This window comes from Emydura macquarii, unplaced genomic scaffold (genome assembly GCF_026122565.2).
Source record: "Emydura macquarii macquarii isolate MOO-44397 ecotype Brisbane River unplaced genomic scaffold, CSIRO-AGI_Emac_v2 contig_431, whole genome shotgun sequence".
NCBI lineage: Eukaryota > Metazoa > Chordata > Testudines > Chelidae > Emydura > Emydura macquarii.
In genome coordinates, this window is record NW_027130568.1 from 14996387 (window position 1) to 15012841 (window position 16455).

Here is a 16455-nt window from a genome sequence, read left to right on the forward strand (position 1 = left end):
CAGAACTGTTGAAAGAAACATCAGTGGAGTGTGATGCTTCTTTTATATACATCAGTCTAAAGAGATGGGAAATCTTCCACTGATCCTAGAACAACTTTTTACTACATTGTTTTACTCAAATAAGCTGTCTGTCTCACCATTATTGTAGCAGAGGTAACTTTTATCCCCAGTGTGAACTCAGTGCAGCAGGATAGAAAATAAAGACACCTGCCCTGTTTCCTCAAACTTTTATTTTTGACAATGACAATCTCTTTTAAAGGACTTTGTCATTTTAAAAGAATTTAAATCTCTAAACATACATAAATGAAAATTACAAAATATAGAGGCAAGAAAAGGAGAGCCAGGAGTGCATTTTTGTGAGCCAGGAGCAGATGATAAAAGTGATAGAGGGGCAAACGGCGATGTTGAAGTCCCTAATTGTGCTGCAGGCAGAATACATGAATGCTCACCCCCTCTGCAGCCCATACAGAAATGCTTTCCTTGCCCTCCCCAAACTCCTCCTACACATTCCTTGCAATTTCCTGACCCATTGCAGTACCCCATTGAGTCCACCCCTTCCAATAGCTTCCAAAAATGACACAGCTATGAAAGCCTTCTTCAGGAGACTGCCCTTCACTGTTATCTCCCTTTTCACCAAACTTTTTCTGTGTGTTGTTAATCAGTATTTAATAAAAACACTCTCAGAAAGATAATCAATCTTTATTTGTCTCCTACAGATGGTATTTGCTGCTGGAGTTAATACAGAGTGGCGATTGGAACATTTGCAGACTACAAATCATAGCCAGGAAGCAATCATCAAAATTTCATACAAGGCAGCAAGTTAATAAAGCATGGCAGAGTGCTTTATAGAAAGACACATTATTGGTGCTCATTGTGAAAATGGTGCCTGAAAGCATCCCTGTAGAGGGGTGCTGGTCACTCCTTCCCTCTAGGTCAGAGGGAGGCCACACCGCCTCACTTGATCACCATCTACCGATAGGGGGAATTAGCCAATAAACAATCTGGCCCTCTGGCAAGTAAGCTGTCTATGAGCTCTGAACCTTTAGGCAGGGGCAGAGCCAAAGAGTAGTGTATTGGACTGTGCACAAAAGCAGTCTAGGGGCTGAGTGCCTCAGCAGTCTAGGGGCTCAGGTAGGAGGGGAGCTGCCACCCCAGGAGTGGTGTGGCAGAACGATATAGACCCACCCGATTCCACTGTGTCCCAGCCCAAGGCTCTACCAGTGGGAGAGTGTTCCACCACTGGGTCAGTGGGGAATCTAGCTGCAATGCACTGACTGTGCCTCCTTCAGCACTACGGACCAACTGGAGTTGGCTGCCCCTGGATTATTTCCTATCCACCCTTCAGAGTGTAGGTGGGTCCATGGGGCATCCTTGGTCTCCCTGGGGCAGGTGGCCAATGGCAGTCCTAGTTGTTCCTCTACAGGCACAAGCTCTCCAGCAGGCAGGGACTTTCTGGGTTTGGCAGTAGACACCAGCTTGGAGCAAACAGGGTGCGGCTGTCTCGGCCACAACTGTGCTGGAGGTCGTGACTTTTATGCTTCCTGTCTTCACTACCCACTTCCAGGGGAGGGGCAAGGGTGGTCCAGCTGTGCCCATTTGGGCATGGACAGTGGCTCCTCCTCCTCTGGCTCAGAGGTTGGCCACACCACCTCAATACACTCCTTGATATGAATAGTTCCCTCTTGTGCCCCTCTAATAGCCCTGGTATCTGGCCGCTCCAAATCAGCCACCAGGTGATCCACCTCCACATTCCATTGCAGAGAAACATTTCACCCTTATCCTCAGCAATATTATGCAGTGCTATGACCATGGGAATATTTTCCTCATTTATGTCTAACCTGCCATAAAAGCAGCACCAGCAAGTTTTTAATTTGTCAAATGCACATTCAACTGTCATTCTGCACTTGCTCAGCCTAAGATTGAAGCACTCCTTGCAGCTGTCCAGGTTTCCCATGTAAGACTTCATGAGCTAAGGGAGTAACAAGCACCTGCAAAACCATACAGAAATACCCCATTCTATTGATGTACTCTGTACTACTTGGTCTGTGACCAAAACAGGGCAGCATGAGGCTACCACACCAGAGGTGGGGTGGCAAGGGGGGAGGGAGACATAGGCCCTCCTGACTCCACCACATCCCAGCCCAGGGACCTGCCCTCCAGGGGTTGAGTGGCAGTCCATCCCTTTCTGTCTCAGAGGGAGGCCACTCCTCCTTGCTACATGCATGTTCCCTTAGTGCCAATCCCAGTCCACTAGTTGATGTGGAAGTGGAGATTCTTCATTAACTCTGTGGAGAGACAGTTAGAAGACATTGCTGAGGCAGACTTGTGTTTTATTCTGTCAAGTGGAATGTAATCTGCCAATTCATATATAACGAATGATGCAGGATTTTTGTTTTAAAACCATATCTCCTTATAGTCAGCTGGCAAATGCACTGTGCACTGGTCCATCTCTTACTGTGAAATTGGGTCACCCACTTCAGAAGAAGCTGTTTTGCCTCTGGAGTGATAGAAGCAATGACCTTATATTAAGACAACTATTTCTCACAAGAGATTTGTAATTTTTTTTGTTATCATCAGATTGACTGAAATTGAAAGAATTATGTCAGCCATTTGGGCGGTTTTATCATGGACAAATTTTGATCACAGAACAGAAATATTGATAAAGAAAAGCTCTAGGATAGAGGTTCTCAAGTTCTTTCAGATCATGGACCACATCTTACTAGGAAGCCAGTCTCATGGGCCAGCTCCCCTTGCATTCACAACTGTTCCGACCACCTCTCCTCCTGTGTAGCTGCATAATATCCCTTTGTCAACTCCAGCAATTGCTTACATGGAAAAGTTATATTGGGATAGCATCTGTGTATTTTTAGATGGCTTTAATGTGGTAAGTGTCCTGTCCTTTGTGAAAAGAAGTAGACATAGAGGCTGTGAATCTGATTCTTTTCTCACATTTGGTTTTACACAGATATAACTCAATTAACTTCAGTAGAACAGTTCCTGATTTACACCCGCACAAGAGGAGAATCAGGCCTGTTGTCTACTACTGCTGTTCATTTCCCCTTCAATCTATTCTGACTTTCTCAGCTGGAAACAAGGAGGGCCAGCACTCGGGAACTTCTACTGTAGAATACTCTCACTAAGATGTCTTTAGTGACTTGGCCACCTTTGCAGAAAGAAAATAGATGTGGGGTTTTTTTGTGTGTGCTGAAACTCCACAGCTTGTCAGTGATAGATATAAAAACATAATGTCTGTGCATGTTTGTATGTAGGATTTTCTAGATAATGTGTACAGTAGATTGAAAAACTTTACCTCTTCTACAAGGGCAGTACCATCTAGCTCAGCTGAAGATCATGCACTAATAAGGAACACCCATTCTCAGAATCTACCTGTAGCAAGGCGCTGTGGCCTTCCTTGGAGCCGGGGCCTAAGGAAGGGTTGTGACGCCCCTGCTAGATGGAACAAGGCCCTACAGGCCAAATATCCCGGAAGCAGAGGGGGTGGAGCCAAGACAGGAACGGGCAGTATAAAAGTCCGTCTGTATAAATGCTGCTGCTGGACGCAGATGGGTCTTCCTAGAGGTTGTGGTCTGTGCCTGACTCAGGTCCTGTGGGTGTTTGGAGTAACTGCCCCACTGACTGGAGCCTCCGAGGTCTGCCCAGGCCACCGGGCCCAAGTGACTGGAGAGGGCCACCCAAGACCACTGAGTTGGAAAAACCTCCGGAGGCTGGCCCTGACCTGGAGGAGCTGCCTAACGTTGGGGACCCACTGGAGTGGTCTGAGCCTGGTGTACCGGAGGACCCTCTGGGACCTGGAGGAGCTGCCCTCTGCTGACAACCCTGAGGAGTTTCTGGACCTGCTGCCGGTCGATGATGAGGGACTCGTGGGGCTCCCGCTTGCCATCTACCTCAGTGACCTGGAGGGAGACCCCTGGCTGCAGGTACCCAGGGACAGGGTGGGAGGAAGTAGCCCAGGGAAAGTTGCCTATAGAATGGCTGAGAGTGTGGCTAAACCAGTCAGCGTGTTGTGGCTGGATCCCTGCTGACTCAGTGGCAAACCACTGATAGGGCCCTGGGCTGGGACGCAGTGGAGTCGGGTGGGCCTGCGTCCTCCTCCCCTCTTCCCTAACCACCCCAGGAGTGCTTGGCTCCCTCTGAGCCTGCATCCCAGAGGATACTGAGCCTTGCCAGCCCTGCCTGCCTGCAAGGCTGGGGGCAACAGACTGCTTCGCCCGCCCCGCCCCGCCTGAGGGCCGAGGCTAAAGACTTGTAACACGTAAGCTTATTCCCATAGACCAAGGCGCCATGGTCTTCCTTGGAGCTTGGGCCTGAGGAAGGCTCACGACGCCCTGGCTGGACCGTGCCACCAGCTTACACTACCATAATTCCAAAGGTGGTTTAGTGAAAAATGCTAAGACAGGAAAACAGAGCGGTGGAATGATTCCAGAACAAAACTTTATTAGCTATACCTGTATTACAACTTTGTCAGTATTTTGACAGATCCATCCCCTTTTCTCTAGACTTCTCTAATCCCCAAAGTATGTGACAGCATCATGGCTTTAACAAGGCAAAAGTTGCTGAAACTTGTTAAACTGGAGCTAATCAGTAGGCTGCATCACTGCTCAACAACCCTTTCTCCAGTGATCATATAAAATAGGCAGCAGAGACAAGCTCACCACATTCCTACTTGCTTGGGCAGAGGGATGGTTCCTTCTGGCTAAGGTTGAGTAAACTAATTATTTTATAAAATAAGAGCTAGTTATGGGTGGAGAGACTGCTATTCAGATGTCATTCCTATGTTAGGATCATATTAGTCAGATGATAATGAGCCCTGTAATACCACTATAATCCCTTTCTCACAATCAACCTGTCCCTATTTCCAGTAGCTCCTGGACCTCCTTTGTGATTCCTGCTCACTGGTGCTATTTTCAGGGGGAAGAGCCTGAGTGACACTAGTGCCTCCTTCCTGGTGTTTTCAAGGGCAGTCAGCTGGCCCCCTTCCTTTTAACTACTTCAAGGAGCAACTGACTAGCCCACTTCCCCATGCTACATTCTGGGTTTTTTTTTTGTGAGAATGAGAAGGATACACTAGTCACCCCTCAAATCTCATGGGGCCCAATCAGCAACTCCAAATTCTGTTCTTGGGGGGCGGGCAGAGGCATTGGCTTTGAGCTACCTTTGCACTTATCCATGATCTGTGGTTGTCCAGTGGCTTACTGGCCCCACAACATATATTAGGGCAATTTGGTGTCTTCCCATGGTCCCAAAGGCCACTGCAGCAGCCAAGAATAACCAGCATGTAGTGACATTCCAGCCACATCCATTCCCCTGGACAGGGCTCCTTTGCAAAGTATTGCAGGGCAGGACAAAGATGTCTACACTGGCTCTCCCCACATAAGGAAAATTCCCCTGTGGGGAATTTAAACAGCTAAATCTGGACTGTTTTTATAGCTATCACATAAATACATGCCTTGCCTCTTCTTTTTCTAATGGCTTTGTTTTTAACGTGAAATATCTTGGATCATATCCTAGATAACTGAGACGATGAGATTATTCCTGCTTACTGTACCACATCTCAAACTGTGATGCTTTCCCCTTAGAGCAATGAATTACTCTGAAATGTGTTACAAGAGATATATGTAAATAGTTAATAGGTAAGGTGCCAGTAGATGGCATACAAGTATATGTAGAGTAGCTCCTGGGTTTTGTAGGACGACCAATAAAACTTCTTGTTGTACAATGTAAATGGTTTTCTTTATGCAGCTCTTTGCATCACCTCTTAACACTTTGGTTTACAAGCATTCTCTGCTATATGAATAACAGGCAGGTTTAATGAACGGTATAGAAGCTGCTAGATTTGGAACAGATACATGACTTTGCTATCTAGTTATTGGTGGACTAGCACAAACAGGCACAGTCCCCAGAAAAATTAAACCAACAAATGACATCTCTCCTCTGCTAGAAGAGAGGAGACAGGCAGCTCACCTTTTGCTGCAGGTACTGCTGATACCTTTTTCACTTAGAGCAGCAGGGAGGAACACACACATTGACTGTGATGTAGTCTACAGACTCCACACTGAACTAGAGCAAGGCATGGTAACCCCACCCCATAGCAGCTGCAGGCCATGCTCCAGGTATTGGGACTGTTTAAAAGGGACACTGGTAGCCCAGTGAGAAAGGAGTTACAGGCTGCACCAGGAAGTGAGGTTGATGCCTGGAACTGAAGACAAAGTGACTCTAGCCATGGTAAAACAGCGAGAGTTCTGTGGCACCTTAAAGACTAACAATTTATTTGGGCATAAGCTTTCGTGGGCAGAAACCCACTTTGTCAGATGCATGAAGCCATGGTAAGAGTAGTGATCCCTGTTCACCCCACCCTCCTTTGGAGCCAAGAACCCATGAGAGGCTCCAAAGAATGGTACGTTGTCCCCTGGCAGATACTACTAAGGTTGTGACTATGCCCCAAATAGAGGAGCCGCAGCCTGGTAGGAAGTGACCCCCCGGGGAGGTGGAGAATGTAACTTGGTGAACCAACAAGTGGTCCAGAGACCACAACGCTCCTTTAGGGCCCTGGGTTGGGACCTGATGGAGTGGGAGGGTCCAAGTGCTCCTCCCCTGCTCCCCATCTGTTCTGTTGTGACAGAACCCCAAGGGGGTGGGAAGAGTGGACACACAGGAGAGACTGAAGCTCACTGTATACAACCTGGCCAGGCCTCCTCCAGGACAGGCAGACTGAAAAGATTATACTGTGATGCCAGCTGGCTATCGGACTGACCTGCTACACTGATTTTTCTCTCAAACTTAATTTGTGAGCCAGGTGTCCTTTCCCATACAAGAGGAAGAACCATGCCTTCAGGAGGCTGCCAAGGATGTGCCAAGGAATGGCCAGCTAGTATGGTAACTCTGAGGAACTCCTGACAAACAGCATTAGTATGAAGCTTTGAAGATGAAGGTTTCAGTTTCTTTTTTGTAGTATCTGTGCTCTTCCTTTGATGCTCTCTGTCTGAGACAGCAACATCAATTGATCCACTCATGATAATCTGTAGTAGTTTCCTTTAAAACCAACACCATTGTTTTACAGATCAGTCAGCAGAGGTCCTGCCTTCAATACATTTAAACTGCTTACATTTAATTGGTTTGTGTTCTTTCTAGTAGAGGAAATGGTGATTATTGAACAACAAATTCAGAGTTCCCCCACTCAGGTATACCGGAGAATCTTTAAATCTTTTATTTATTTAGAGTTTAGGAGCCCCAGTCATGGACCAGGACCCCACTGTGCTAGGTGCTGTACAAACACAGAACAAAAAGACCCCCAAAAGCTTACAATCTCAGTATAAGACAAGAGACAAACAGATACCAACAGATGGGGGAGTATAAAGAGGAAATGAGACCGTGTTGGTCAGAATGATATTCAGGGGTTTCAGGGCACCAACAGCCTAGCCTTTGTCAGCGTTTTTAAAGGCATAACTGAAAGGGAGAGTTTTTAGGAAGAATATGAAGGAGCATAGTGTATTACTTTTGTGGATATTTACTTGGAGATGCTCCCAAGCATTAAGGGCAGCATGGGAGAAAGCATGAAGGTGACTGCTTGTTTGAAAACTTAACAAGCAGGTGATGGAGGCAGGCATCCTGGGCCAGTCAGAGGTGGGAATGAACATCTTGATAGTGAATGAGAGAGAGGCCGTGAAAGAGCCTCAAACTTTGTGTGTTGTGATTTTAAAAAAGGGGGAAGCCGGTGGAGGGATGCAAAGAGAGAGGTGACATTGCCAGAGCAACAGGCTAGGAAAATGATCTTTGCATCAGCGAATGGATATGAGATTGCATTTAACCAGGCCGGAGAAAAGGATGTTGCAGTTAATGAGATGTGATACGATGAGAGCCTGGAGAAGAGTTTTAGCTGTGTGAATAGAAAGTAAAGGTTGTATTTTAGAGATGATGATATGCAGAAAGAATCTGCAAAATGTATTCATAGCTTGGATGGGAGTACTTAGGTGAGAGGTCTGGAGATTTCAGGTTATGGGTCTGAGTGACTGACAGGATGGTGATATTGTCTACAGTGATCAAGAAAGAAAGTACTAGAGAGGGCTTGTGGGAAAAGATGAAGAGCTGTGCTTTAGCTATGGTGAGCTTGAGTTCACGGCTAGACATCCACAAGGAGATAAAAGAAAGACAGACTGAGATTTTAGTTTTAAGATGAGGCATGTCTGTAGTGATCTAGCAAGAGGTAAATCTGTGAATTGTCCGCATACAGATGGTATGAGTCAGGGGCATGCACAAGTGGGGGCAAACAGAGGCACGATAATCAATAATCAGTGGGAGCTGACAATAAGCTTCTCTGGCCCCTGGCAAAGAGTGCACGAGAGCTTCTTCAGCCCCCAGGATCACGGTGGAGAGAGTGCTCTTCAGAAGGAGAGAGTACAGAGGTAGGAGGAGAACCGAGAGAGTCACAGAAGCCCAGGAAGGGCAAGATTATAAAAACAAAGCATGGTCGACAGGTCAAGCAGGATGAGGATGAGTTCTGAGCTTTGGCTAAGAAAGAGGTCATTAGAGAATTGGACAAGAGTGGGTTAAATGGAGTGCAAGAGGTGGAAGCCAGACTGGAGAAGATCTAAGATGGAATTGGAGGAAATGAACTCTAAACAGCAACTGTAGACAGTGCATTCAATGTCCTTAGAGATTAAAAAGGAGAAGTGAGATATGTTAGATAGAGAGGCAGGTGGAGTCAAAGGTGGGTATTTTTTTAAGATAGGAGAGACTAAAACATGTTTGTATTGTGAGGGGAAAGAGCTAAAGGAGAGTGAAAGGATACAGAGAAGAGTAAGTGAGGGGATGGGGGGATGGGAAAGTTAGAGGCGGACAGGAGATGAGAAACTTCTGTGTATTTGATGAGGAGAAGGAGGAGTTGTAGGAAGGGAAAGGGAAGGCAAGCTGAGTAGAGGGATAGTGTCGTATCTTGTCAATTTCTCTCACATTGTAGAGCAGCTCTGGTGAAACTCCCATGGCCAGTCTGACTTCCTCCACTGCAATTTTTTTCTCTCCTTTTTCAGTTCTACCATCTTCCTAGCTAAACAACTCTACTTCTCCAACTTAACTGAATCCCATGCCTGCAACCTCATCTGAGTTTTCCCCACTTTGCCTCATTTCTCAAACCTTCTCCTCCTCCTGCCATTTCAGAAAACACATGAATCAAGTTTGTGTGAAGATACAAAACTGGGATAGTGTTTATTTTTTAAATTTGTATTCCCTTTTATTGGCACATAGCAATATTTAGTTTAACATTTAAACTTATGAAACAAATTGGCATATTTAATTGTGTACAATTACAGTATTTTAAAATTCATCCTTATATTCTTAATCTTTAACCAGTATTAACAAAGAGAAATGAAGTATAACTATTTTGTTTTCAGTAATTATAGCAATGGTTTGACAAGTATGTCTGTGCTATCAGGGCTAGAAAACAAATGTTCTCCACTCTGCACTGGCTGCCAGTAGAATATGGAGTGAAGTTCTAGGTCTTGGTTCTTATCTTAAACATGCTCAATAGCATCAGCCCAGGATATCTACAAGATTGAAAGCTAGCAGGGTTCCACAGGGATCAGTTCAAGGCATGGCACTATTCAGTATTTTTTATCAGTTACCTGTAAGTAAATATCAAATCACTACTGATAAAATTTAAGCCTGGCACAAAGATTGGTAGAGTGGTACATAATGATGAGGACAGGGCAGTCATAAAGAGCAATCTGGATTGCTTGGTAAACTAGGCTCATTGGGGGGAAATGCATTTTAATACAGCCAAATGAAAGGAAATACAGCTTGGAACACAGAATGCAAGCTGTACCCACAGAATGGAGGTCTGTCTCTTGGAAAGCAGTGATTCTGAAAAGGATTCAGTGTTTGTAGTGGGCTTTCTCCCATAGTGTAACTCACATGATCACATATTTCAAAATTTAAAAAATCTACTGGGATATATTTCTGCTAAATATAAACTTAAACTTATTTCAACATCCGTTAGTCACTGCTTTTGGTCTTGTTGCAAAAAGAATTGGTGGAAAAACAAATAAAAATGCAACCCTACTGAATAGCCACTTGAAATACACAAACACACATACAAACTCTATAAATGCAGTTCTTTTTTTTAAATTAATTTTGAGAAAAACCTTAATAAACACCATTACAAGGAATGAGAGTTATTTCTCTACCTAGATGAAAACTTGCCCTATGAAGCTCAAATTTATTTCCTGCATGTTTTACAGTTTCACCTCTAGACGGTAGAAGAGAACAAACTCTAAGGTGCCTGTTTTCTGAAGGCTAGCATAGCGGCTGGAAAAAGAATAATTTCACCTATGAAAACACAATGCAGATAGGTTGAAAGTTGTGATACATCAATGGGGATGCTGTAAGAATACATTCCACCTTCCCCAGGATTCATTTTTCCAGGGTGAAGTTGCCAGCATCAGTTTTGTGCACAAGTCATCATAAATTAGAAATAAAAGACAACAATCTTAAAGTTCCTCTGAATTTTGCTGTCCCTCAAGGCATTTCCCTCACCAGTTCTGAATGGCCAAGTCTGAGCAGTCTTTACTTGCCCTTGAGCTGCCTGTAGACATCCTCCCACTTCACCACCACTATCAGCATCACAGTCACTGTTACATGACCACCGATGGTGATGACTTTGTTGGCTCTATTGCTCCCGTATCCTTTCCTTCTGAGGGACATTCAGTTAGTGGGAGATGTTTGCTAAAACCCTGGCATCTTCTCCAAGAGGTCTGTTTTTAGGAACTTCAGCTCCTGATCACTGCAGTTAGCTTTAATATTCAAATCACTTCTCCCTGTGATGCTTTCTTCAGCACCACCATCACCACCTGGGGCTATCTTGTCAGATTTTTTTTATCTTGACATATACTGTAGAGGTTGCTTTTTACTTATTTGTATTAAAGTACTGTCTATGTGTAAAACCACATAGGGAGAGACAGTTCCTGCCCTGAAGAGATCACAATCTAAATAGACAAGACAGACAAAAAAGGAGAAACGAGTACTATTATCATCATTTTGCAGATGGGAAACTGAGGCACAAAGATTCAGTGACTTGCTGGGGTCGCACGGGAAATCTTTAGAAGAGCAGGGCATTGGACCCTGAGCCTCAAGCCATCATTTCTCTCCTGCAAGTTTGGGAACAATTTGCTTATGTTAATACTCATTAGCATAGGGTAATGATATCTAGGGGCATGACCATGTAGGGCACTGTGAACAGCCTCATTGGTGCACATTCTGTAAAAATGACCAGGTGCCCTGAGCAGGATGCTGGCAGACCACTGCCACCAGAGAGTGATTCTCACTTGCAGGCAGGCTAGTGAGGCTCTGGCTACTTAATTAACACTGTATATAGGTTGCTTTAAAGGAAAATGTTCAGATCTGTTGATAATTGCAAAATACCCATATTAAACCAACAGATCTCATTTCCTGGAAACCTCAAAATACCATGTGGTTTTGGGAAACAGCTGTCCAGGGGATATATATTTTCTTTATAGGGAAGAAGTGGGAGAGTATGATGAAGAAGAGTAATAACTGATGTGTTTGGCTTGTAAGTTTGGCTTATACCCAGCAGAGGATTCTGCTACCAAGAACATCTGCTACTGCCACAAGAAGAGTTTACACTATATCTAGACAATGCAGTACTGTACTAAAAGGGGAATTTGCTGTTTGTTTTTGTTCTGCTGACACATTTTCAGAATCTGAAATTCCCTGGGGCTTCCTGGCTGACTCAGTTTCAGGTTCTGTGATGGGCTATAATTTTCTCCTCTTGAAATGATTGCCAGTTTTGGTAGCTGAAACTGCCGTAATAGCCTAAAAATGGTTGTATGCAATGTTCAAAATCTCGTTTTATAATGTGTGAGTGATACCACTGAGTAGTCCAGGCAAAGAATTGGGCCCTTTTTTGCTTCATTATAATGTATGAAGCAGGCTGTGTTTTTATTTGGTTTCTAAATTTTGCTTCCTTTTTAATATTCGAAGTTCTGGCCCTGGAGCCTATAGATGGCTTCAGAACTCGTGATGGGTTTGTGACTTCACAGGAAACAGAATGTTGAGCAACTGAGAGGGGAAGTGATTGTTAGGTCTTCTGTACACTTTTTTTTTTTTTGCGCCAGTCATCAGTGCAGCTGCACTGGTGTAAATCCCAAGCATAGACATGCTGCACAAAGTGAATTGCACCCTACAGTTTATCCTGGTTTGGAGCCTATTGAAGAATAATTAATACTCTCAAATAATAGTGAATTGGAATCAGGAGTTAGTACCAATTTAAAGAAATCCAAAATCACTGAGCAGAACATGTGATAAGCTTTATAGCATGTGACTCACTCTAAAAGCATTAGGCCTTTTGTCTTCAGGAGACTGAATTAATTCTGCAGCCACTTTTTTTCCCCTTCCAGTTGAGAAGGTGATCTGATTTGTAATGAAATGATGATAGTCACAAACAATACACATACAAACTATGGAAGGATTTCTTCCATGCTTACAGTATTCATTGAAATGAAGACTGTACATACTGTAAACATCTACTTGTGATCTTTAGTACTCCTGAAATGTATCATAGCCTGTATTACATACAGCATGGAATTATATACTTTGATAAATTAATAAAATACACAATAAAGCAAGGAAATGCAAAACTGAATGCTCAGTATGAATCATTAATATTTGATTTAAAAAGTCCATGAAAATGGTTCTTACATTCCGAATACTAAGGTTTTGTTACAAAAACACTCATCCTAGTTCAGCCATCATAGAGTATATCAGAAAATTGCAAAGGATGTACCAAAGAGGAAAAGTCACGCTTGGCCAGGGACATTTACAGAACTTTTTACAATGAAAGACTAGTAAAACAGATACATCTTTTCAGAGGGGTAGCCGTGTTTTAGTCTGTATACAGCAAAAACGAGAGTTCTGTGGCACTTTAAAGACTAACAAATAAGCTTTCGAGAGACTTCAGCTCTCTTCTTCAGATGCAGTAATACAGAAAATAGGTTTACTGAAGTCTCTTGAAAGCTTATGTCTGCAAATATTAAATTTGTTAGTCTTTAGAGTGCCACAGAACTCTCCTTGTTTTTGCTAGATACATCTTTGTATTCCACAGAAAGAGAATTTTCAGCGCTTTCTGATATTTCAGTGCTGATTACAGTTAGTTGCGGGACCAGTATCCAACTGTCTATCTTACAGGTCTTACCTACTTATATGCCCCCAACAATGTAATATCTGAGCACCTCACAACTTTTAATGCATTTATCCCCACAACACCCCTGTGAGGTAGGGAACTGCTACTATCCCCCTTTTACAGATGGGGAACAAAGACAGTAAATGATTTGCTCAAGGTCACAAAGTCTTCTTGAGCAGGGAATTTAACTCTGGTTAAACAAACACAGGTCAGAAATCATGTAGGTGTACTTGGTCCAACCTCAGCCTGGGGTCTGTGTGCAAATTAGATGACCTCCTTGAGGTCTCTTTCTAGCCTTACACTTCTATAAGCTAAATGTGCTGAACATTTTATTTACATTCTGGGTTGAATGTGGGGATCACCTGCTGTTTATCAGTACAATCTTGGTATGATTAATAAGGTCAAAGGTAATAATATAGTAACATAGAAGAAACAATACATAATTTGTCAGATGTGTCCTGAAAAGCAGAAGTGTCATCTGAAAAACAGGTAGGGCTGAAGAAACACCAACAATGCCTAACTTTTGCACAAGGGCGAGATACCTCTTCCTAGCTATTCTCTGCCAGCCGTTTAAAAAAATGGAATCCCAGGGTCTTTTTTGTACAAATTCCAATGCTGAAAAATCACTCTTCAGCCTTATAGCTAAGTCTATAGGTCCCATTCTCCGAGGGGAGTTTTGCCAGACACAATTCGGGCTCGGGGGAAGCTGCAAGGTGAGCCCTTACCTTTCAAGGGGAGAAGAGAGAACTGTATGAAGGACAGGGGACAATCTTAGGTTGGAACGAGGAAAGCCCCAGTATTTTATTCTTGAGACCAAGAAAGAGAGCTGTGTGGCAACATACGATCCTTTGCACGATTAGTCCTAAGAAAACGGGTTGGGGTTTTTTCTGATTTGACTGTTTCACCGTGGACACAGCGCAGGGGCCATCAGAGCCCGAGAAAGGGCATCCCTCACTCTACCCGCCAGGCGGCCACCCCTCAGCTCCAGGATCATTTTGCCAAGGCGCGGACAGCTGCCCAGGGACGCCCGCCCCCGCGCTGGCTGGGCGGGGTGCGTCCCCGACTCCGCCCGGGGGCGGATGCAGCAGCAGCAGCAGTTTAGGTTACGTTGTAGCGGGAGGGGAAATGGGCAGGCGCCCGGGGTGTGTCCAGCGCACGGAAGCCAGCGCGGGCTCCCGCCCCACATCCCCGCCTCGCTCTCTGCTCGCACCCAGCTGCCCCCACCACCCCCGCCGCTGCCGCCCGCTGCGCCGCGCACCTCCCGGGTTCCTCCCAGCGCTGCCGAGTGGCTGGCGGCTCCGCCTATGGGCAGGCTGCCCTCGGGCGGGCTGAGGCGGTGGCTGGGCGGGAGCCAGGTGAGCTCTGGGCTGCGTTGCGGCTCCGCCTGGAGGATGCTGCTTGGCTTGCTCGGCCGCCACCGCCGCCCTCCTCCAAGTTCGCCCCGCCAAGCAGGAGGGCTTCGCTCGAGGACCAACCCGCAGCCGCAGGAGGGGCAGAGCCCGAGCTCCATTGGCCGGGCGCTCGTGTGCGCGCGCGGCTCCCCGCTGGCCCCAGCGAGCCGCGGCGCGAGGGAGGCCCGGGCGGGAGGGATGCAGGATGGCAGAGGCGCCCGGCGTTCGCTACAGAACCACTGGCTCCACCTTGCTGCACCCGCTCAGTCAGCGCCTGGGCATCCCGCTGGACCAGGTAAAGCCGGCGCAGACTGCGCAGGGGGCGGGGGTGGCCAGCCAGGGGCCCCTTGTGCCCGGGCAGTGGGAGGGAGAAGACGGGGGAAGGAACTCATCGCCTTTGGCGTGATGCGGTTGAGGATCTGCGCTGTACCAGGCTTGCTGGGAGGGGGCTCACTCAAACGTTTTGCAGGGTTAGAGGTATCCGCCACGGGCTGATACCCGTGTATTTGCAAGAGTAATTTGCAACCTGTTAGCTGCATTGCCTGGGGTATCTTACACAGGGCTCTGTATGTGAGAGACAAGCGTCCGAGGTCAGTTTGCAACTCATCACTTACTTGCTATGACCGTTTGCAAAGGTGGGATGTATCGGCATCTCAAGAAACAAAACGTATGCAAGGTCAGAGTGCACAGATTAGATATTTTTGTAATGGACATACATGTCAAGAGACATACAAGGTCAATTGGCAAGGGAAGCCCGCAGAGATCAGACAGTCAAGGATCTCTGTATTTTTGTTTTTTAAGAAAAAAGTAAAATGGGTACAATGTGTGCACAGATTTCAGAGCAACCACTACTATTTTTTTTCCATTTGTGGCTTTAGATTCTGAAATTCAGCTTGTCCATGCTTAAAAACATACTTTTAAAACCCTGACATAACCCATGTAGGTGTTCATCTAAGGAACTTTGAATGCTTTATTAATTATAGAGCACGAAATATGTTAAGGTCATTTTACAGACAGCATGAAGACAAAGTCCTTGTCCTGAAGATTTTACAGCATCGATATAAATGAAAGATGTAGTGCAATAGAAAGCAAAGAGATCAAGAACAGAAGGTTAGCATGTGTTTTGTTAGTTCTTCAATTTTTGTTTAAAATAAATGATTGGTCTTGTTAACACTTATTTGAGCTATTTATTTAGATAGCTGTACGTAGCTCTTTTCACTGTTCAGAGTTGTAGTATTCTTTAGGACTAATGCTGCTACAGGTAGTGATATTGAACTAAATAAGGGAAAGTTTAAAACTTTTTAGGGGGATGGTGGTGGTGGTAATTGCCTCAGAGTCACTTAGCTGTTTTGGTTAATGGAACTATTATTTGAAAAGATTCTGTGTCAGGGATTGTATGTTGTAGCTCATAAAATGCCAATTAATTCAGCTGTTATTTCTTAGGTTACACCTACTTGGAAGGGAGATTCAGGGAAAGAAACTTCTATAATAACCAGGGACTGTTGAACCCCAAAATACCTGGTGCTGAGATGTATAGCCAACTGTCAAAATAAAATAATAGAAGAAAGGCACCTTTCGGGAGTGCAAAGGTGTTCAGAACACTCATGATATATGTGGTTGTGCTGTCACTCATTCATTTATAGGCTTATTGTGATATTTACCTCTAACTGATAGAGAAAACATCAGTTGATCTTTTCTTTCTGTTGTTTTTCAAGCGTACATACACCTGCTGTCCTTTTTGCATTCTTTCAGCAATGAGGAAGTTGGGTCTGGAAGTTAGGTTCTGTAGTTGAGATTGTTCCCTGAGATAAACCAGGGCAACAAAGATTTATGGTAGGTTTTGAAATCAACAAAAAA

The 16455-nt window shown here is 44.9% G+C and overlaps 1 protein-coding gene across 2 annotated transcripts in view; it reads left to right on the forward strand.

The window, feature by feature from the left end:
• The first annotated feature begins 14776 nt into the window (after positions 1 to 14776).
• The window catches only part of MBOAT1 (membrane bound O-acyltransferase domain containing 1), a 75528-nt gene continuing 73849 nt past the window's right edge, over positions 14777 to 16455 (forward strand). For both annotated transcript variants that reach the window (XM_067537590.1, XM_067537589.1), the window contains exon 1: positions 14777 to 14893. In XM_067537590.1, coding sequence (XP_067393691.1) covers positions 14804 to 14893 — 90 coding nt within the window. In that variant the 5' untranslated portion in view covers positions 14777 to 14803. The remainder of the gene's footprint in view (positions 14894 to 16455) is intronic.